The 23,560-nt window shown below is 40.6% G+C and overlaps 1 protein-coding gene across 2 annotated transcripts in view; it reads left to right on the top strand.

The window, feature by feature from the left end:
• Positions 1-18,726, top strand: part of NAV2 (neuron navigator 2) — a 241,872-nt gene extending 223,146 nt beyond the window's left edge. For both annotated transcript variants that reach the window (XM_075502011.1, XM_075502010.1), the window contains 11 exons: positions 230-389; positions 886-986; positions 2,793-2,888; positions 3,047-3,215; positions 5,255-5,490; positions 6,756-6,910; positions 7,398-7,469; positions 7,922-8,118; positions 8,552-8,670; positions 13,683-13,886; positions 14,990-18,726. In XM_075502011.1, the coding sequence (XP_075358126.1) occupies positions 230-389; positions 886-986; positions 2,793-2,888; positions 3,047-3,215; positions 5,255-5,490; positions 6,756-6,910; positions 7,398-7,469; positions 7,922-8,118; positions 8,552-8,670; positions 13,683-13,886; positions 14,990-15,115 (1,635 nt within the window). In that variant the 3' untranslated portion in view covers positions 15,116-18,726. The remainder of the gene's footprint in view (positions 1-229; positions 390-885; positions 987-2,792; positions 2,889-3,046; positions 3,216-5,254; positions 5,491-6,755; positions 6,911-7,397; positions 7,470-7,921; positions 8,119-8,551; positions 8,671-13,682; positions 13,887-14,989) is intronic.
• The last annotated feature ends 4,834 nt before the right edge of the window (positions 18,727-23,560 follow it).

Raw genomic sequence — 23,560 nt, forward strand, 5'->3', positions numbered from 1 at the left:
GTGTTTAGCGAATTCCCACATATTTACGTTTTCTAGGATACTTTGAAAAGTTTCATGGAAGGGACGTTGTAATAATTAAAATCATTAATTTATTAAAATAAATTAAGATGATATGAAAATGGCATTTCTGCTAAACTAGTATTTATTCTAAGTTACTCGTTACTTGTGTTGCTCTCTTTTAAGTGTACATTTTCATTGTGCCTTCTAACTCCTGACTTGTCTTTTCAAGAGTGAGATTGAAAAATTAAAAGCAGAAAATGATCGATTGAAATCTGAAAACCACGGCAGCTGTAGCAGGGCTCAGTCTCAGGTTTCCATTTCATCCTCTCCAAGACATTCAGTGGGTCTCTCTCAACACAGTTTGAACCTCACGGAGTCAACCAGTCTCGGTGAGTTTAATGAGAAAGGCAGTGGGCAGGTTTTATCCTGCACTTGGAAGATTTGGTTTGGTTAGCCATGGAAAAATGAAAGCATGAAAATTATTAACAGTTGAGGTGTGGAAATATGTCAGGAGCTGGCATAAAGCCTTCTTTTAAAATGTCGTCATAGGTCTGCTACACCCTAGATCGGCGTTGTCCAATTATGACCTCAGCTGCAAAAAGTCATGTTTAAAGCCATTTAATGGTGTACATTTGCCAGGGGATATGTCATAGGAAGGAAAATACGGAGTAACTGACTAATAATTTTCAATGACCTTCGCTTTTTAAGAGTGATACTGATATTTGGTAGGGAAGTCAGTAAACCTGGTTCTTACATTTTTACCTCTGGGCATGTGAAGCCCAGATGTGTTGTGTTTGACTACACGAGACGTCTTGGCGTAAACCAGGATAGCCATCAGTGTTATTAGGATACAGCTGTGAAGCTGTTGATGTTTTCTGTTCACAGACATGCTGTTAGATGACACTGGAGATGGCTCTGCCCGGAAAGAAGGAGGCAGGCACGTCAAAATAGTTGTCAGCTTTCAGGATGAGATGAAATGGAAGGAGGTGAGTTGTCTTTCATTCCCAGCTTTGAAATGTAAGTGACTTTGGAATGGGGCAAAGAATTCAAATCCAATCTGTTTTGGAGGCTTTTATTTGCAAAATATTTTTTAAAATTTTCTCTGCAAAATAGTTCATTGGTGTATCACTAGTGACAGCCCAAGCACTGAGCCCCCACTTCCTTGGAACTGCTGAGAGCCGACACCGCCAGTTCAGGTTGTCTCATGGACTCGCCTGTAATAGCTTTCTCTTTTACAGTTTCTTGTTGGTGCCATCAGCACTGGCCATGAAGCATGTCGGTAACACAGGATTGCTAAGCTAGACCGTGCGTCAGCGGTGTAGGTGATAACGTTACAATTTAAGCCTTTCAGTAGTATCTCGGAAAACCAGGCCACTCTTACAGCGTCAAGGAGGTTAGCGGACTAGTCTGCACCTTGGGACAGCATCTGTTTAAGACTGATACGGTCTTTTAACAAAAGCTGCACAAAGCTCTTGGGCCTTCCTGTTAAACTCCAATAAAATTTTAACTAATAATGGAAGCAATCCAGTGCGTGGATAGAAGGTGCACCAAAATGCTACAAGCACTGATATTCTGCAAGAACTTAATGGATCCAAACTGGGAGATCTTATCGTTCTAGTTCAAGTTGTCCTCTCTGGTACAAGTTTCCCATTCTGAATGACATCTTTCAGATGTTCTCCGTTCTCAAGTAATTGAAAGAATCCTAAATACCCAAATAAATTTCAGATATTGTAAAATTGCAGCTCACCTCATGCGTGTAATGCGTGCATGAATGTACTACGCAATCTTTACCAAGCACTGACCTTGCTATCTCACAGTATGAGTACCTGTAAAAGTGTATTTAAGAAATAATTGGATGTCTTTTGTAATGGGGGGGACAAAAATTTGAATAATCAGAAATAAAATTGACTCAGCAGATCTTTCCATTAAATACCAATTTTGCATTAATAAATTACAGCCCTGAATAAGCAAATTAACAGTAAAACTATATTGCTAATGCTGTTGGACTCCACTGTGCTCACAGTCAGTAATGTTACCACGTGGAAATGATTCCTTATGTTTTAGTTGAACTTGAAGTCTTATGACAGAAATTAGTTTTTCTTCAATGAATGTTTCACAGTGAGTGCAGCTACAGAAGAATAGAAAAATGAGGTGCGTTCTGCTGTTTTAATCTGCCTTAGAAATCAGAAACAAAATTATCAACTAAAGTGCTGTGATATACCAAACATAACACACAAGTTGTTATATATACATATATATAAAACTATCTCTATATATGACTGTATATATATATAACCCTGTATAATTTATATATATGTATATATTTAGATTTCTATATCCATGGCAGCATTTCTAGAAGTAAATAGGATAAACCTTGCAAATGCAACATATTTGATTATGAAGTCATGGAAAAATGAACATGCCATGAACTTTTTGTCCTAGAATTTTCCCAAGAGTCTTTTTGCTAAGCTGTTCGTGCTAATTGTTCAATGGTAATTGTTCATGGATTGATTAATAAATACCTCTTGCTTAAAATCAGTACCACTTCAGTGTCCTTTAGATTTGTGACTCCAACACTGTAGAAAATGCTTAGTAGAAAAGAAGGATTTCATATAGCGTTCAGAATTCACCATATAGAGTGGTAGAGATGCACCATAATTTAAAAAAAAAAAAAAAAAAAAAAAAGAATAAAGGGGGGGGGGGGAAGCCAGCATTTTAATTACATTAAACAGACTTGTCTGATACAGTTAGGATTTATTTATTAACTTAAATTCACATTTCTATGCATTTAGGATTCGAGGCCTCGCACCTTCCTCATAGGCTGCATCGGAGTCAGTGGCAAGACCAAATGGGATGTTCTGGATGGGGTCGTAAGACGGTTGTTTAAGGTTAGTGAGTACAATTTGCTGTGTGCTTGAATTCTCCCATTGGATTTTGATGGTACCAAGCAATATTTAACTTGCTGTGATTATTGCTATTATAGCATAGGACAAAGTCAGAGTGATTTCAGTGCTGCCTAACTTTTCGTGTCCCTTTTTCACCCTAGGAGTATATCATTCACGTGGATCCCGTGAGCCAGCTGGGGCTGAATTCAGACAGTGTTCTGGGCTACAGCATTGGAGAAATCAAACGCACTAATAGTGCCGAGACACCTGAGCTGTTGCCCTGTGGCTATCTAGTTGGAGAAAACAACACTATTTCAGTCACCGTCAAAGGTAATTACGCTTGACCTGTCTGTTGTAGTTCTCACCAATTACAGTTTTATCAAAGCTTGCTGTGTCAAGAAACTCAGAGGAGTAGAAACTTTTTATTGTGTTTCTTTTTCCCGTCCCTGCCTTTTATTTACTGGTCCTTCTATTTTCATTTTATCAAATGAACAGCACTTAAGAGTATGTTAAGTCTATAAATTCAGCAAATTTTCAACCTGTAACAGTAGGACTAATTACACACACAGCATTTTTCTCCACATATCTTGAACTGATGCCTGGAGTTGGCCTGGAGAAGACCTCACACCACAGGGGACGTAGTGGAGTTGTTTGAGCAGCAAAGTACCTGCCAGATGAATAAAGCCTCAGAATTTCATTACAACTTTGTAACAGCTATAGTTGTTATTTCCTTCATGCAGAGTAAAAAAATTCTTGATTTAACTTGCTTGACTGGTCACGCTGAAGACTGATGCCTCCTTAGGCACCAGTAAGGAGGGATTGCAGAATTCATGGGACACCTTAAAATCTGGATTTTTTCAAAATGTCTGGTTTTCAGAATTCTCATCGATTTCATTATATCATACTGATAAGAATTTAATGCTTATATTTCTCGTATGGTTTCTCATTTCGTTCCTCAGGGAACCATTTTTATATGAAAACTATGCTGTGAAACTAGATTTGAGGGGAAAAAAATCCTCAACCACTGCATTTTGAATGTACATCAGTTTGCTCGAAGTTACACCGGTGAAATCTCACATAGGTCTGCATACAGAGAGTAGAGTGTTTGAGAGCATTGCCAAACACTCTGCAGCTCAACCTTGAAATTTGACTGTGGCATTCAACTGAAAGTAGTTTGATTTTTGAATATTGGTGTAAAAAATCAATTACCTTGGGCAGCAACTCAGTGGGCAGGAAGACAAGCCATGAAATATCTCAATTTACTGAGGCTTGATGTGAGCCCAGGGTATTCTGCTTACTTAGAATACGTTGTCCAATAGTAAATCCCAACTGAAATATTCCTTAAGGTCTAGCCGTATCTGCAAAGCTGCAATCTGATTTTATATTTAATTTGCATTGGCTTGACTTGTACTTTGAAGGTTCATATGTGATAACAGTTTTCAATAAAACAGAAATGTATTTAATCAATTTATGGAAAATCACTTTACATATACCTTTGAGAGATAAAGCTGCCTATATAAATATTTAATATTCCAAATAACTATCGAGGTGCAAACATTTCTGTGTGTGATCTGCCAACTTCCCTTTCTGCTGTTTATTTTGAAGCACTGTGTATTTTCCCTGAGCCAATTCTGCGTAAAGTGACTGCTGACATGGCGTAAATGCTTATCAGTAGGAGTTTTATGTTAGAAGAGATAACTATCAGCATACAGAGAAGGAGTTTAATTACAAGTGTTTGGGAAAGTAGGGGGAGTTGATGATAGCTGGGGGTTTTTTGTCTAGCGATTCAAAAGTAAACAGGTAAGTTCTGGCTGAATGTGTACCGTACATGGGGAAACACTGCAAAACGGACGGTTTGTGTGTGGAAAATGTGGCCTGGAATCATTTGCACAACAGCTTTCATAGGGCCTTAGACACCGTAGGATGCAGCTGAGGACTTTGAAAACTGGGAGAGCTGAAGGAGGATGCAGGCTGAGCCCACAGGTCACTTCTGCACTTGTTTTACCAGCTTTATATGTGCTCCTCTCGACCTCGGGGCACAGCAGAGTGGGGAAGGGATTTATCTCTGAAGTGACAAACAGCTCGGTCAGGTCAGATCTCAACCTGTTGTTTCTAAGTGTTATTTTGGGGGTTTCTCCTACTATTACTGGGCCCAGGTACATTCACAAAATCACATTTTTCAGTTCTCCGGGTTGACTATCTAGGCATTTCAACTAATCTTGATTTGTTCAAACTCCACTAATGCGATTGCTTTGCAGCATTGCAACTACTTAGTAAGAAAAAAAACCCAACCAAAACCTTTTAAAAATGCAGGTAATTTGGATAAAAATTGGGAATCCCACTAAATGAGGAATCTTTTCCTGTTGCAGGTATCTGTGAGAACAGTTTGGACGGTCTGGTGTTTGAATCACTGATCCCAAAGCCTATACTGCAGCGTTATGTCTCTCTCCTGATGGAACATAGGCGGATTATCTTATCTGGTCCCAGTGGCACTGGTAAAACATACCTAGCAAACCGTCTGTCTGAGTATATGGTCCTTAGAGAGGGCAGGGAGTTGGCCGATGGCATTATCGCAACGTTCAACGTGGACCATAAATCCAGTAAGGTGAGGAAACGGAAATCATCCCTGCACAATTAATGCTAATGTATCTAAAAAATGAGAGACTGCTCTCTTATTAATCCATCAAAAGCTTGATTTTAAGCTTACCTTTCTTTTTAAAGCGTTATGTTAATCCTGAAGGGAATAATATTTAAGATTTTCAGAACCGCAGATTCACCTGATTACGGGCTTGAAATAGCAGGCTTCCAGGTGTATATTTAAACACCTAAAGGTGTCATGATTTTCAAGTGGTTAGAAGCCTGAGAATTGCTGAGGAAGTTAAACACCTGCATAAAATTCCCAGCAACTTAAGCAATCCCTATTGCATGTGGGCGTTTTTCCAAAAACCCTCAAATGCGTCTCTAGGCTGTCAAGAGTTTCTGCAGCTGCAAGTATCAGCAGTTGTAATCTGCATACGCTGGCTTTGGGGTGACTGTTGTCCAGACACATTCCTGCACCAGCAAGGCATATGTCTGCTTTTTTATGTGCTGCTGGTTTTGCTGAATATACCTCCAGATTAAAGGAAAGTCTAGATTAAAGTCTAGATTAAAGGGGAAAAAAAAAAAAAAGCTCTGTATTTGATGGCCTTAGGTACATTTTCCTCTGGAGGAAAGGGACGGTTGAAATTGTGGTTGTAGGCCACTGGTATAATTTGAGACATGCTATGGAATAGATGCTTTAAAGCTGCTGAGAGCATTTCAACCACACCCAGTCACCCAGCAGCAGCCCCACAAGCCCATCCTTCTTCCACGGCGTTACGGAAGGCATCCCAATTTGGCCTCTGCTGAGGGATGCTTTATTCCAGATCAATTTTATCAGCCGTATTTCGATAGAAACACAGTTGCAAGAAGATATGACAAACCTAGCTGGAATGCAAAGTTTGATTTGGTATATAGAGAGCTGGAACAAGTTCCTGAAAAGAAGGAAAAATACGTTTCAGACCTCTGAGTGTCAGATTAGGACAGCACGAATGAAAAAACACAAACCAAACGACAAAATCGTACCCCCCCTTTAAGCCCTTATCTCACACAGGATTTCTGATACAGTCCTTGAATTTTCAGCATAACCTACAAAAGAGAAAAGAAACCCACATTCTTCTGTTTTCTCATGGAAAAATGTGTGCATTTGTAAGACGGCAGGCTCTTTTGCTTTAGATGTCATGACCAAGCCGGTAGCTTATTTGTCTTAACTGGATTTTCAAGGAGCATGATGAAAACTCTCTTTATTTTTTTTCTTATTCTTCTTATTTTCTTTATATATATGCTTTGCAGGAACTCCGCCAATACCTGTCCAACCTAGCAGACCAGTGTAATAGTGAAAATAACGCTGTGGATATGCCTCTTGTCATCATTTTGGATAATTTGCATCATGTTAGCTCCCTAGGAGAGATCTTTAATGGACTTCTAAACTGCAAGTACCACAAATGGTAAAGAAATAATATCAGAACACATTCCAAATTTCAATACTGCAGTCAGACCACCGCTGTTGCAAAATGTGATCACAAAACTGAACTCTAGATTGCTTTGGTAAAATGGACCGAGATGGCCAGACTGTCCATATTATGGACAGCTCTTCAGAGGTGTTTTTCTTCATAAAATGATCAATTCCTCTGAAATCAGTAATAAAAAAGTAGTAGAGGGTAATTTGCATTCAATTCACGCAGTAGATCTTCAATGCTAAAACCCCATTTTTAGTGAAAGTTCCTGCCTTGAGTTTTCTGTTTTGCTTTCAGAATTTGATGTTCTCAGAAGTCAGATTCTGAGTAGAGAATTTGGTTATAAGTAACTACAAAAACCTTCTTTGACAAAAGAGGTTTGAATAACCTTTTTTTATGTTGAGATCTTACTAAGAAGTTCTTTTTCAAAATTTACAAGTATGATTTGCTTGATTTTTGTTTTTTATGTTTTTAATAGTCCGTATATTATTGGCACAATGAACCAAGCCACCTCCTCAACGCCTAATCTTCAGCTTCACCACAATTTCAGGTACTGTTTATTCATGTTTCTTACTTATGTTTGTGGGCTGGCAAAGGAGTAATGGCTACTGAGTCATCTGAAATTGTTCTTATCAGCTGAAACAGCAAACTGAGAAAGAAATACCATTTGCTACTAGCTGCTGCCCTAACATGTGCAGCTCTGTTGTTAAAGTAACTGTGGTTCATAAAACTTTTCCTTTTCAGAGGGTTAAGATATTTGATCCCCTAACGCATTTGAAATAAGATTATAGGCAAAGCAGATACTGAATGAGAAATAAGCTGAAACAATGCACAATACAAATTGTTACATCTAGTGAACTCATCATTCCAAAATAATTTTTGCTAAGAAACATGCGATAACGCATTTTGATCATGATAACAATCTAAAAGTAATAAAAGAAATTTAGGTATGTTCAGTAGCATGAAAGAGAAATAACGGACGTGTCTGCTGTTCTGCCGTAGATGGGTGCTATGTGCTAACCACACTGAGCCGGTCAAAGGCTTTCTTGGCCGTTTCTTGAGAAGAAAACTAATTGAAACAGAGATCAGTGGCAGGATGAGAAATGCAGAGCTGGTTAAAATTATTGATTGGATTCCCAAGGTCTGGCACCATCTGAACAAATTCTTGGAGGCTCACAGCTCCTCTGATGTTACTATTGGTAAGTGCTGTGCTCTGCCCATCTGCCCAGGCATATGTAAATGTACGTATTTTATTTCCTTGTACATCCAGTGCATTCTTGTACATTTCCTTGTGCTATATTGGGTAAAAAGCGTTTCTTTAAAACCCTACTTTTAGATGGCAGTGTACTCTGAGACAAACTATACTTTTTCTAAGAAAAAAGGACTTCTTTCTAAGTCCTGGATACAAACTGTGTTATGAAATCTGGTTAATTTTTCACCTTGAAGGCTGTAGTTTTTCAAGTTGATTCGGAGGACTTTTTGAGCTCTCAGGAAGAGCAATTCACAAGATAGCTACTTATGATCGCTCATCCTTGGCTTCTTTCTCCAGAGAACTGGAAGTTGTTGTTTGATCCTATTTTGAGGCATGTCATGATCATGATTTGAGTGTAATACCTGAATTTCCCTTTCCAGGTCCACGGCTCTTCCTCTCCTGTCCAATAGATGTCGATGGTTCTAGAGTTTGGTTTACTGACTTGTGGAACTACTCCATCATCCCCTATCTTCTGGAGGCAGTTAGAGAAGGGCTACAGGTGAGCAGGCAAAAGTGAAAAATCATAGGTCTTGAATGGTATCTATTCAAAAGGCAACACAGCGTCGGACAAAACCGAATAATGGCAACGTTTTCTGTAGGTACAACTTTGCACACTGAATACCTGCATGTCTGTGAAAATGTAGCCTAAATTGTCATTAATTTCAGGCAGAATTATTCTCTTCAAGTGATTTTGAAATATGAAGTGGAAGCACTAAAAAGCCAGATTCGATTTTTTTTAAAGGTGTTTAGGTGCCAAACCACTGATGTTTTCAGTGGGGGGAGTTAGACACCCAAGTATCTTTCAATAACCTGTTCCAGAAGCACACCTTAAAAGGGTAGCGTGCATCTGAAAAACGTTTGTGGTCATTAACTTAGTTATGCAGGCTTTTCCTTTGTAAATCAAATCTTTCAGCAGAGGAGGAACAAAGCTGTGTATGGAGAGAAACATACTAATGAGTGACAGGATCAGTATCAGTGACATTTTGATTACTTCTCAGTCTACAGGATGAATTTTTTAGTAGATTCCTTCATAATTCTTTCAGAGGCCGTAGTGAAATAATCACTGATTGCCTGTACTTAGTAACTGATTCATACTCTAGTAATTTGGATAGTTTTAAGCATTACCACGCAATTCTTAGCGTCTCTATGACAATAAAGCATGTTGGAATCAGGAGCAGGGTTCAGCAGAGGATTGCTGTTGACTTGCCATGCAGCTATGGAAAAAATGACCTTTCTTTATTCTTCGGTCCTCTGTTCACAGAATAAGCGTGGCAGCACAACGTTTAAAAGACAGTGTTGGAGATAGCATAATCAAATATTAGTAAATTCTGGGCATTGCATGCATGAAAGCTAAACACAAGATCACACATACAGAAATAAAAAGGTGGAGCACAGTGAGAGTCCAGAAGATTGAAAAAGGGCTAAAGGTAGATGGAGAATAGGAAATCATGGCAATGCATTGGGAGCTTGTGTTTTGGTAGGAGGACAAATGCCATTTTGAGGGCATAAGCTGTAATTATATCTGATAGAGGTAGGAAGAGAATAGTACTTCTGTATGTAAAAAGACTTATTAGAAAGATAAAGTGGAAAGGATTCAGAAAAGAGCAGTGGGTATCACTAAGATACAGGAAGCATTATTCAGTGAGAGAGATGAGAAGCTCAAACTATTCCGTTTATTCAAGAGGAAGCTAAAATATTACTTGGTCTATGGGAGTCTTCTGTTTTAGTCTTGCAGGGAAAAAAGGTCTAGTGGATGTTTGACAAGTTTGGACTAGAAAAATTCAAACTGAAAGCATGACATGGCTTGTTATTAGTAAGAATAATTAACAGTTATGAAATTTTACTTACAGAAGTAATAGGTTCTCCATCACATATGTGTCTGTGGCTGAAGTCTTTCTGAAACACGAAATAACTCCAAGTACAAACTCCATGGAGAACCAGTTGTGTTGCAGAATGGTTCCTTCATGTTTGTGACTAATATTTCTCTCCATTCTGCTACTGCTTAGGGCTTACCATTGCAGTGTTTGTCAGGATGCCTTGCCATTAAGATATGTAAAAAAAAGTGTGAAAGATTTCTTTTGGAAAACACTGGGATTTTGTTTTGATTTGCTTGTTTGTTAGGTTTCTTTTCTATGCAATACCCTTTCTGTATTAGAGGTTCAGCTCTCGTCCGCATGGGAGTACCCTGCAGAGAATGGAGAAATTGTGAAGATGCACCAGTCTGAGTACTTGAAGACGTACTAAGAAAAAAATAATAATGGGATTTTACATTGTCCAGTTAACAACTACCTTGGGTTTCATTTGCTATCTATACAGCAGAGATTTATAGTTATTAACAGAGAGAGAGAGAGAAGACAACCATGTCGTAGAAAACAGCTTTTACTAATGCCTCCTTACAATTCAATGAAATACATGAATTCTTCAACAAGTTGGTCAGAATTTGTGCAAACTGTGTTTGCCATTTGAAATTTGTCAGCACCTGGAGACCTCATTTTCTTTGAGACCATTGTGTTAAGCTCTTAGGCGTGAGGAACATGATAGGTCCTAAGGTACAACACACACGGAGGAACTTTTCTGGAAATAGAACAGGAGAAGCATTTTACATAAAACTTCCTATAAAGGAAGGTAATGGGAGCCAATAATCTTTTTGACCTAAAAGAAGTGACGGGAGAGCGTGTGACACTGTTTCCTCCTTGGAAACAAGAAAACTGATACTCACAGGGGTGCTTGGGCTCCTTGTACTGTGTTTTGAAGCTCTCCTATCAGCTGATCAGTAGGTGTGGAAAGCATTGAAAAGTTAGTAACAGCAATGAAGAGAAAGAACAACAATTAATACAACCATCTTTTTGCTTGCTTGTTTTGCCTGATATCCGCATCTTTCCTTAGGTTATTTGAATAGCTTGCGTTCCAGGCGTAAGGATTTCGGTTTCTCACTTTGTGCTGTAGATTCTGTATCCACTTCAGTCCCGTTTCCCCAGATTCTGCTAATCCATTTCCATTTAAATAATTTCTCAATGTAGTCTAGAATTTCTCTTTTGTTGAGTCTGTGGATAAGAATAAGACTTCAGTACTTGAAGAGTAGCCAGAGTTGTGCTGATTAACATGCTAATGCTAGAAAAGTGTGTTTCATTTTGGGATATTTTCTGTCCCCCACACCCACAAAGGCTCCTCCGAGAACACATCTTCTCTCGTGAAATTGCCTGCCAGAAAGGAAGGGTGGACTGCTGATTTCACTCTGATCTCTGTGGATCTAAACTGAGCTATTTTTATATATCTGTTTCTCATCTAGATAACTATTTTTGGTCAAAGACAAACAAGCCAAATGGATCCTTACAATAATTGCTCCCGTTGGAGCTGAGTCTTTCTGTTCTTCAAAACAGGGATGTGAAAATTAGAGGGTGATATAAAACCCCAGTTCTTCCTGCTTGGTGTATTAATACAGAATGCAGCACCAGCAAAAAGAGGACCCAAAATCCCTGCGGCTTCCTGCCACCGTCACTCCTACTCCAGTCATTCCTCTGTGGTGCTTTGTGAAGCAACCTGTTAGATTCTTGCCCCCTTAATTGCTCTCTGGAAGACATGCATGTGAAAGGGACGGACGGAACTGGTTGCTGTGGAAGGGAATAGTGAGGAGTTAGTCATTCAGGCTCTCATCTGCTGAAGATATGTGATGATTTAATATATTGAAGTGGGAATTTTACTTATTAGCTAATTTTCAGAAATGAGCTAGGGTCCCCGCAGACCTTCTAGGTAGCAAGGACGTGTGAAAAATATACAGTCCTCTCCGCTTAGCAACTGACACGTATTGCTGTAAATTCGACAACAGGGTTAAAATAGGAGATCCGGATACCGCAGCTTGAAGACATTATGCTGGGAAAATAATATAGTACAGCTCACGGATGGAGAGTGTTTGGGTTGTGGAAGAGGCTGTGTTTAAGATTGCCTAGCACCATCTGCTGGGCACCTCTGCTCTGGGCTGGGACGCGCTCAGTTCTGCTTCAGAATAAAGCAGATACTGGTATTTAGAGCAATTTAATACTTTGCGATTTGTGCACGCCATTTGGCTGCCGTCTATGACAAAGCTTGCATTCGCATCTATCATCTACGTTTCACTTAGATTTAAGTTTCTTGTAACCGTTACAGGGAGGCTCTAGTAGAATCAAGGACTTGATTCGTCGTGTCTAAATTAACACCGCCGAATTTTCAAAGAAAGGGTTAGGCTGTGAACTACACGACATCATTTAGAATGAAAGCCGTCGTTATTCCGTAATATCGCCTAGGAATCTCTGGCCAAGTGCCGTTCTGACAGCACTCGCCTGATGGATGCCTGCAGAAACACTCTGCTACCATGCAGGAAGATCAGATTTGGGTTCATTAACCGTGCATCTAGATGAAATCAGTCTTTTGCATTCTGTTTGGACGGAGCATTTTAGGGACCTGGTTGCACTGGAGGCTTCTGTGGTGCAAGAATGTTCCAGGGATTTCTGGCAAAGTGAAGAACAGCACTTAAAAGCTCAAAGGTTTGCTCTAACTGTTGCCGTTTGGCAACGGGGAGGATAACAAAATGGGTGTCTGCAAAAAATAAAACCGCAAAAAAACCCAAGAAGGAATAGTGATGAGGCAAGTGAGATAGTCTTAGATCTGTCAGAGAGTTGATTAATTTCTTTGTTAACCACAGCTTTTCCCCCTGTGTGTTGTGCAGAAAAGGGACGGTTCTCTGAATTCAAGTGGCAAAATACCAGTGACAAAGTCCAGTTGCTGTTGAAGGATGTTTAGGCTGAAATGTATTAAGCAAAAGAAAACAAAGTCACTTGAGGCTGTATTTTTGCTTTCGAAAGTCATGCGGCATTAAAATGAATTTATTATCTAATTTAAACAAACGTAACCAAATATAACAAAAAGAATATGTTGGGGTTCGGTAACACAGTCTGTTCCAAACAGAAAAAGTTTTTTAAATAAATGTGCTTACTTGAAATAGGAACATGAACATAGCCAAATCCTGCTGGTGCTTTTTCTTGATTGAATACGAAGAAATTCCCTTGACTTGACAGCCTTTTGCTATGGCGTTCGTTGTTATTGCCTGATGACAGGTCTCACGTTTCCTCCTACGCGTTCCACTGGCAGCGGTTTCCTGACGACAGCAAACGTAGACACGGCAGCTGCTGGCGCGGTCTAGATATCAACATTGATGGCCTCCCTTGGGTATTGACTTTATTTAAGTTAACCTTTCTGAAGTGACGGTTTCAGGTCTCCCTTTCTTCAGCCGGTGCCACCAGAAGGGCACTGCACTCTCAAAGGAGGTGGTCGGCCGCTTCCAAATCGGTTGCCGTTAAAAACAGCTAAAACTTTGTATGTCATTAGGGCAAGGAAAATCTCACTTGTTTGCGTTCAGCCCTTCCTGCAAGTGTTTTCTGCAATCAAAGACTCATGGCACATTCGTTTTGGTTAGGTAGGCACTGAATGAAATGGTAGACTAATAGGAATGTTTTACGTGGTTTTCTGCTTTTCCAGTTGTACGGGAGGCGAGCGCCCTGGGAGGATCCTGCCAAATGGGTAATGGACACCTACCCCTGGGCGGCCACCCCGCAGCACCATGAGTGGCCTCCTCTGCTACAGCTGCGGCCTGAAGATGTGGGCTTTGACGGCTACTCAATGTCCCGGGAAGGCTCGACCAGCAAACAAGTTCCAGTGAGCGATGCTGAAGGAGATCCTTTGGTAAGCTCTCATTCTTGAAATGGCAGAACCGCTTCGTTTCTGCAGATTAAGAAACGGGAATAAAAAAGTAAAGGACAGCTGAGGAGTGATTAAAAGTTTTAGAATGAGAAGGCAATGTTTCTGGGGAAGTCATCAAGTCAGCTCAGGGAATGCATTTGCACAGAAAGCCCGCACAGTTTTGCAAGAAAGTGACAGAAGCTTTTCAGGTTCCTTTGTTGAAGATGTTTCGAGGATTCATTTTTTGAGGAGTGACTGGGGAAGTGTGTAAACAACTTAATTTCTACACTGTGGAATTAAATATGTGATCTTGTTAAACATACCTGAGTAACACAGTGGAACCATTTCATTCAGCCTGTTTTGCCACAATCACAAAATAGGCTTGTTGCTTTACTTCACGTGGCTTTTAGAGCTGTATTCCTGACACCAAATGAAAAATGAGATTTTCAAAGAATATATGAACTAATAGTCTCCATGACTGGTGTCTAATTTATGAATCAGACATACCATACAAGCATATAGGGAAATGTTAACATGTCTTTGTATAGAATGTATAAATTGAGCTCGACGGTAGCACTAAATACAGATTTTCTTCCAATGGGAAACAGTTATTGAAACTGCTGTGGAAACTGTGAATGCCCTGAAGCTGTTCTGATGAGGTCTACGTTCTTCTGGGCAGTTGGGAGTATAGAATGTGTGTTACAGTTTTTACTAGTTCGTATATACACATACAAATACCAAGCTAGATATTAGGACATTCGGATTTGCCTCTTTTGACTGATCTGTCCGTATTTCCATGGGTCAGAGGAGGAGACGGGTAGGATGCTTGCAGAACCCTGTCAAGTACGGCTTGTGGACTAATTCCTTCAATCTTCTCATTTTCACCTTTACTGGAAAAGCATACTCTTCATGACTAACTGGCATGCTGCTTTAACATGTTCTACAGTTAATATCTCTTTTCAGAGACTCAGGATTAATTATCTTGGTTGTCTCCTCCTTTCCTTTGTTACCCACTGGCAAAGTGAATGCTGCTGTAGCTTTCATATGGAGTTGATATTCTTTTTACCTCAGAATACAAATAATCGTGAACTCCTGTGCCTTTGCAGATGAACATGCTAATGAGACTGCAAGAAGCAGCCAACTACTCAAGTCCCCAGAGTTACGACAGTGACTCTAACAGCAACAGCCATCACGATGACATCCTTGATTCATCTCTGGAGTCGACGCTGTGATCTTCCTCAGATAGAAACAGGTTGTTTCCATTATTCCTCTCCCACTTGGCAAGAACCCTGATCACAGACTCATGAAAAGAACACGTTCCTGGGCTGGGCTGGGATCTCAGTATTAGAGCTGCAAGAACAAGACACTTGGAGTCAGTCTTGAACCTGGGTGCAGGCAACCCAAGCAACCTTTGTATTGTTTTTTCTTTTGAGGATGATGAGAACTGCACTATTCCTTTGTTTTCTTCTGTTTAGTTGCTGTAAGCTCTCATGCCTAAGATACTGAAGATGTTAAAAATAATCATCATTACTAAAGGTTTGAAGGGGCGGGGGGGGGAACTTCACAGCGATGAAGCAAACAGCTTTGTGCCATGTACTGTCTGGAAGGAGAGGGGAGAGGAAACTTTTGCTTATGCTGCTTCTGACCAAACCCATATAGGTGAGGGCTGGACTTTTACCAATCAGCTTTGCGGATTAAACTCAGCTTCATATAGTTCTGGTGCTATAACAATATCGCTTGCCTTGGTAATAATACTCGGTAAAGGCAAAGCTGCAAAACAGGGAAGTTTGAATAAATATTAAAAAAGAGAAAACAAAAAAAAAAAAAAAAGAAAAAAGAAAAAGCGCTGCTCTCCTTGCCAGTCTGAGACCTTGGCTTTCTTTCATTGTGTGTTTATAAAGATATATATATAAATAGGAATATATAAAAATATATATACAGTCTGAACAAATCAGGTTTTTTCAAGCACTGTGTAACAATCAATCCTACTACAAGTGAAAGATCAGGTAGCCCTTTGCTAGTCAGGGCCTGATTCTCTTCCCGCTTACATCCACGTAACCAACTCGGTTGACTTCAGTGGCATTACACTCGATTTATTTACACTGAGGAGAGCAAGTTTCCCTCCTCCGCAGAAGTCAGCGAAAGGGCCGTGCCCCGTGAAGTCCTACAGCTCCAAAGGACCTTCGGCAGTGCACGGGCGTTGTGAGCCCTGTACGCGGAGGTGAGCTACACCCCTGAAAAGGGATTAGTCGGAGTTTCCGTTTTTAATTCTTGCCATGAAATGTTACAGCTGTTTTCTAAAAACTTTTGAGTTTTGTTCAGAGTTTTTGTTCCAATCAGCACAACCATAAATGGGTTAATTAAAACTCAGCTCTGTGACAGTTCCAGTGCTACTCTGGTGACAACATTTACTTCCATGACTTTTCTTTTTAATAGCAAAAAAAAAAAAAAAAAAAAAGGCATTTTAGCAGTATTCAGGTCTGGAAAAAAAAGGAGGGAAGGTATTGCGTCTTTTAAGTTTAGCTGGGCCATGCTTCTGAGTTTTGGCAGAGCTGTGAACCTGGTTTTATTTCTCCTCCTCTCTGAACGCACACACCTACACTGTCAGTGTTAAGGCTTGTACTTCTGTTGGGGAACAAGAACACCTCCCAAAGAATTGCACTTTCCTTTTTACGGAAGCAAACGCTTACACCACCATCACCACAACGTCAGCTGTACCTCAGCAAACACGTCACTCCTCGATATTGATTTGTACTAGCCTTTCCAGCTATCTTTTGGTGCTGACTTTTAAAGCGATGCCTTATTTTGTACTAATTGTGTTTGATTAAATTAGTGCTGTATATTACGGGATTTTATTTAAAAAAACAGGGCTAAAGTCATCTCTTGGAATATCATAAGTTGCTGTGAATATTGTTTGTATGAGATACTAGAATTTGTTTAAATGTGACAAAAAAGGAGGGAAATGAGATAACTTTTCAGGTTCATATCAGTCCGCAGCTAATAAATCACTGAAGAGCTGTTTTATCCATGCAGGAAGAAAAAGAAAAAAAAAAAAAAAGCTTTTCAACTATAAGAAATGCTGTCATTAATAAATTACAGGAATATGCTGGTTTTTCAATGTACAGAAGCAGCTTACTACAAACACTTTTTTAAGAGCTTGTGGGTTTAAAGTAATTTAACAGACAAGTTCATGCTTCTGTGACTCAGCTTGAGAGGATCGTTTTATTATACCTCATGACTTTCTGTAACATAACTGTACTTTGTCTTACTGAGCTGGTCTTGAATCTGCTCCTGTTACAACTTTTAAGTGCTGATGACTTTTTTTTTTTTTAAGAAAAATATTGTAAAAGAAAAATTTAAATATTTTAATGATGGGGGGGAAGAGCTTGGTGTTGTTACTGTTTTAACCTTATGAACTCTATTTCATTATTTCACTGAATGAAATACCAAGGGTTACTCAGCCAATGTTCCTAATCCAGTTCTTGGTACTGTAAAAATGGGATAAATCTGTATGGAATCAAGTACATAGCATGCTGATGATGACTTTGAGAGAGGTTAATTTTTGCAGTAGTCTTGAGAATTCTGCTTCCCAGCACTGACTTTACCTGCTACTACTGTGAATTTTGGTACCTAATCCCCCAACTGAATCCATGCAGATAGAGCATGTGCCTGTAAAAAAATCCAGTTGCAGGGCTAGGGCTTTAAACCGACTTAATATCCTAGAAAATTTCTCAGTTAACCTTTAACTGAGTGCTATAAGACATGATTAAAATGGTGTTTTATTTGTGGGGAACGGGGTATTTTTTTTTCCTCATTTTTAATCCTGTGCTTAAGCTCAGGAAGAAATTTCTGTTACCTATTATTTTTTATTGACACTAGCTTGGATTACAGTGAGAGAGGCAATTTTGAGTAGGCTAGTCATTCTGAGCATCACAATATTCAGCGTCTTTTCTGAAACTTCGGGAAGCAGGGTTACCCGTTGTGCACACGTCTTAGTTTTTATCAAGACTTTTCATAGATTAAGTCTTTCTTTAAGTGACTTTGTTCTCGTTTAAGGCTTTTTCAAAACGCTTCCTCTTTGGTTTTTTGCCTTTTTTTTTTTTCCTTACAAAGTTGGCTTGTTTAAAGAAAAAAAAAATCAACAAGAAAGAAATGCAAGATTCTATGCAACATTCATGTTGAGTTATAAATTGAAAGTATAAACCGTTTTCTTTCCTTCAGAACTGCCAAGAATGATACAGGCCATAAATGAGGTGTGGTTTATTTGGGGAAGGGGAGGGAGGGAGGGGGTTGGTTAGCCTTTTTGTACATTTTGGAAGAAGCAAACTGATATTTCATTGTTGATGCTTAACTTCGATATTATGTGTATGAAATCTTGTCTAAATGTGGCAATTTTCTTTCAAGAAAAAATACAAAAACAAAGCAAAAAAATCTTTCTTTGTCAATATTAAATGGAAGGTTGCTGTTTTGATCTAGTCGTTTCCAGTGGAACAGTTTATGAAATATGTTCTATAAGATGTACATTTTTTCATTGTAACATAGAAATGTAAATATTTGATTAAAAGTGCTGCATTTTGATGAATTTTTTCTAGCCATTTTTAAAGAGAAAAACTAGGAATTGAGTATTTTGTGTACGTTTATGATGTTTTCCATTTGCTCCTCTCCCTATTTAATTTTCAGTTCTCATTTAGGATTGGAATTTGTGAATGGTCTGTTTGAGATCATGCCTCCCCTTTCTCACCCTCCCCGTTTCTCCCCCTTCCCCGCCCCCTGTGTCATGGAGAATAAAGCTGATGATTGTACCAGTCTTAAATTATTCATGATTCAATAAAATTGATGCTTATTTATTCAGATTCGTGGCTTCCCAGAACTTTTTGTCCCTTCTTAATCAACATTTTCTATTTTTTTTTTTTTTTTTTAAGATTGTGGGGTTCAGTTCTTGCTTTTATTGGCTTCTTATAGGTACTTGTGAAAAGGTGCCAACTGCCTTTACCCACATCCAGGAGGGACTACACCAATACAATTCTCTCCCATAGCTAATGTTTGCACGCTGTATCCATCAAGATCTGCTCAGGACAAGACTGGTCTACCCATTTAGAGCCTCTCTGTATAAAGCTGACAGTCAGTCGCACATGGCCAGCACGCTGGATGTATGCTGATACCAGCTGGTGCCAGCTTATTTGTCAAGAGAAACAGTCCCTGTTGGTCACAAGGGCTGCATGTGGCGATGTGTGTTAGGCTTATTCTGAACGTGTGCTTTGCAGAATGAACTTTATAGAATCGTAGAGTGGTTTGTGTTGAAAGGGACCTTTAGAGGTCATCTAGGCCAACCCCCCCCTGCAGTGAGCAGGGACATCTTTAACTAGGTCAGGTTGCTCAGAGCCCCGTCCAACCCGACCTTGAATGTTTCCAGGGATGGGGAACTTCTAGGAGTATTTAACTTGGTGATCCTGGGCAGATCAGGTCGCTCACTTATAATAAAACCATGACATTTTTTTCATTTGCAGAAAAAACACGACAGAATTTTTCTGGTAACCTTGCAAAGGCAGAGTATTGTTGGCACCACTTTGATCTCCAAGGCAGGCTCTAGATTATGTGTGTGCCCCAGCATAAGTATGAGGCCATCTACAGGTCTTCACTTGCTCTGGTAGGTCTCAAACTATTTTTGTTCTCATCTCCGGGGAATTGATTTAAAGGAAGGAAACTTCAGAGCATTAAGCAATTCAGTTCCACACATTACTACAATTTCCTCTTCACCCATTTGATAGAGACACTGTGATTATACAGTAATAAATTTGTGTTGGTCAGTAAGAACATGTAGGGATCTATTCTTTCTTTCAAATAAATGCTCGGGAAAAAAAGTACTCTCTTTTCAGAAAGGATAAATCCAAAAACCTCTGCACTTAAAGTGTAAGTGATAATTCTCAGGAGTAGTAATTTTTTTCCTGGAGACTATTTTCTATTCATATTTCTGCTTTTTTGACAGTTCCTTGTAGTTGTCTTGTCCTCTACTCAGTCATTTGAACTATTAATGTTGGTAGGACAGATTCACCTATATCAAAGAAAAAGTTTTGAAAGAGAAGAAATTCTGTTGAAAATTTATGATCTGTATTTAAGTTAGTTTAATCTAAAAATAGTCTTCACTTTTCTTTTAATAACACAGCAGTGCAAACTGTAACTCGGAGCTGAACTTCCATAATGTGGTCTTCATCTGTCCCTCCACAGCAATTTTCCAGAGACAGAATAGTTTTGGACATGCTTGAGCAGATTTTTCTGTGTTCTGTAAACTTCCTTTGATTCACAGAATTGCATGTTTTAGAATTGGCCCTGGAAAATGCTCCAGCCCTGATCTTGGACAATGTTTGAATCAATACTGGACTGGCACCAAAATGCTTAATATCTCTCAGGAGCTCTTCTTCCCTTTCTTCCCTTTTTTGGCTGCCCCATCCCTTCCCCGTGTTCTTGTTCTTCTCTGCTCTGTCTCGTACACTCATCTTCACATTTTTTTTTCCTTTACCTCATCTTCTCTTTAACCATTATTGCCCTGCTTTTCTGTTTCCAACATCCTATTTCATTCTTACATTATATCCTTCCTGGATCCACCTCATCATTTCTCAGTGCTATAGGATCAGTGCTGACTTCCTTTCTGCAATGGAAAGGGAAATTCCCTGGAGTCATTTTACGAACTCAGTCCGCAGCCTGTGACGTACTTACACCCTTCACTTTCCACGGGCCTTTCCCACTGGTATCTTGAAGTAGTCACTCATGGTGTGCAGACATCTATTCTTCATTGGACCCTAGCTTTTAATGTGGACAATCAGTCTGGTTCTCTTTGCTCCACAGTTTATAGCCCCCACTTGGCACAGGGAGGACCCGTATGAGGTTGCTTTTCATAGGACACATTTGCAGTATGTTGGCAGGAGAGGAGCAGCTGCCCATGGACCTTATAAGCCCACAGTCATTCTCACCCCCTCCTTGTTTATCAGGAGAAGACTTTTGGGGGTAAGAGCAGAGCACGGCAGCTGAGGGCAACTCCTATCTCTGCCAATGGCAATGGACTAACTGTAGGCAAATACTTCCCCATCGACATCTCCGTGTGCTTAGCCACACAAAGAAATACGTGTTTCTCTCTCCTTCCTTGATCACAGAATCACAGAATGGTTTGGGTTAGAAAGGACCTTTAAAGGTCATCTAGTCCAAATCCCCTTTAATGAGCAGGGACATCTTCAACTAGACCAGGTTGCTCAGATAAACAGATACTTTTGATTTGCTCCTTTGCTGGAGACTCAAAGGAGGCTGAGCCAGTTACAGGGGACGGAGACCATGCTCTGGCTAAGCGTGGGTAATTCCTCCCCCTGCTCCTGTAAGAAGTTCACCCGTGTGGGGCTGGGCAATTAGGAGGTCTGAAGGACCTTAACATAAGATGGGATCCACAGGCAGATGGGAGGAGGTCGTGCTTCCAGTGAGATCTTGTAGTAATCCTGACTGAAAGACCATTGTACATCAAGGAGTTGGTGATCCACGTAACGGTGAACCTGAGTATGTCCAGGCCTGTGCTGTGCTGCCCTATGCTGTGAGACTTGCCTGGTCTTCAGGCCTGTGCTGTGCTGGACAAATCCCTTGTCCACAGGATAAACTCAGCCAGCTCGTTCTAACAGAGGAGCCTGCAGGCAGCTCCTGCTGGGTACCGGGGAGTAAGCCACCTGTGTGTTCTTGCCTTTATCTAACTGTGCAGCAAGATGCTCTCATGAGTACGTCCTTTCTGTTTGACAGCAGAAATGATGAATAGAGTTGTTTTCTTGTAAGAAAAAAATCCGGTAATAGCTCGAATGACCACACCTATGGATGGGGTATGACCAGCATGCTGTGTGTGGATTGGAGGCCCCTTCGATGCTACACCACTTGGGGTTCCCACCATCTCAAGGGACATAAGATTACCTATGCTATTCTCATCTTTCAGTGTTAGCTCTAATACTTCGATACCTCACTGAATCCGAGTGCCTTTCTTACTGGGATCATGACGAACCAGCACCACCCAGTGCAAAACGGATGTTGGGACACAAAGCCCAAGCCCTGGGAGGGAGGATCAACCTCATAAGCTCGGGTCTGTGTGAGCCACTAAACCTCCTCCACAACAGTATTTCTGGCAAAGTTATTCCACTGTTTTCAGCTTCCCGCTCTCTGCCTGCTCCCCCCATCAGTCGTGACTGTTAAATCAATCTATTTCTGCACAGCGGTGCACAAGACCAAAGGCAAATCATGCCAGACTTAACACGATCACCTTCTGCAACAAAATAATGTATTCTGTCTACATGGGGAGCACAGTAGCTGCTGTTTACCTGGACTTCAGCAAAGCGTTTGACACTGTTTCCCACAGCCCTCTCCTGGACAAACTGGCAAAATACAGATTGGTTGGGTGATCAGTTAGGAAATTGGCTAACAGGCAGCACTCAGAGGGTGGTAGTCCATAGGTTTTACTCAGGCTGGCAGCCTGTCACAAGTGGAGTCCTCTGGGGAGCGATACTGGGCCCCATGGTGTTCAACATCTTCTGGATGATGGGATTGAACGCACCCTCACCAGGTGATGACACTAAACTGGGTGGTGAGGTGGACGCATCAGAAAAGAGAGCCATCTTACAGAGAGACCTGGGCAGGCTGGAAGAGCGGGCTAGCAGAAGCAGCTGGCAAGACAAGTGCAAGGTCCTGCACCGGGGACAACGTAACCAAAGAGCCCAGTACAGGCTAGGAGCTGTGTGGCTGGGAAGCAGCCTTGCTGAAAGGGACCGGGAGGTCCTGGACAACAAGCTGAACATGAGTCAGCAGCTCAATGAAGGCAAATCGGACCCTGGGCCGCATCCGCAGGGGCATTACTAACAGAGATAAGAGACGCGATCATCCCACTCTACTCTACAAGTGGCACTTGTCAGGCCACACCTGGAGTACTGTGTCCAGGTCTGGTCCCCACGATCAAAAAATGATGTGAACAGACTGGAAAGGGTCCAAAGGAGGGCCACAAAGATGGTCAAAGGGCTAGAGCACCTGCCCTATGAGGAAAGACTGAAGCAGTTAGGTCTCTTCTTATGGACAAGAGAAGGCTCGGGGAGGATCTCATCACAGTATTCCAGTGGCAGCTACAAAGGGCAGCTACAAAGAGGATGGAGGCTGTCTTTTCACAGGGAGCCACACGGCAAGACAAGGGGCAATGGGTACAAGTTGCACCAGGAGAGGTTTTTGTCTCAATATAAGAAAGATTTTTTTTTTTTTTTTTTTTTTTTTACAATGAGAACAATTGTTCACTGGAACAACCTCCCCAGGGACGTGGTAGAATCCCCATCGCTGGCGGTTTTTCAAGATGTGATTGAACAGGGTAATAGTTCTCATCTAGGCTCCCTTTCCCACAAAAGGTTGGACCAGAGGATCTCTCCAGATCCCTTCCAACCTGGGCTGTTCTAAGGTTCTATGAAGTATTTTAACCCTTTGCTGATTACAAGGGAGGTAAAACTAAGTGAAAGCAGCACACCTAGCGCTTGTGCATGTTCAGTGAAGGCACTCCTGTCAGGTCCTGGCTGCTCTGCTGGGCTTTCCCTGGTGTTATATCCCTGTCACGTGAGTTGGGAAAGTGATGCTGATATGTTTTTTGGAGCTTGAAGGATTTTCTTTATTTAGATCAGGTTCAA

This window comes from Mycteria americana, chromosome 5 (assembly GCF_035582795.1).
Source record: "Mycteria americana isolate JAX WOST 10 ecotype Jacksonville Zoo and Gardens chromosome 5, USCA_MyAme_1.0, whole genome shotgun sequence".
NCBI lineage: Eukaryota > Metazoa > Chordata > Aves > Ciconiiformes > Ciconiidae > Mycteria > Mycteria americana.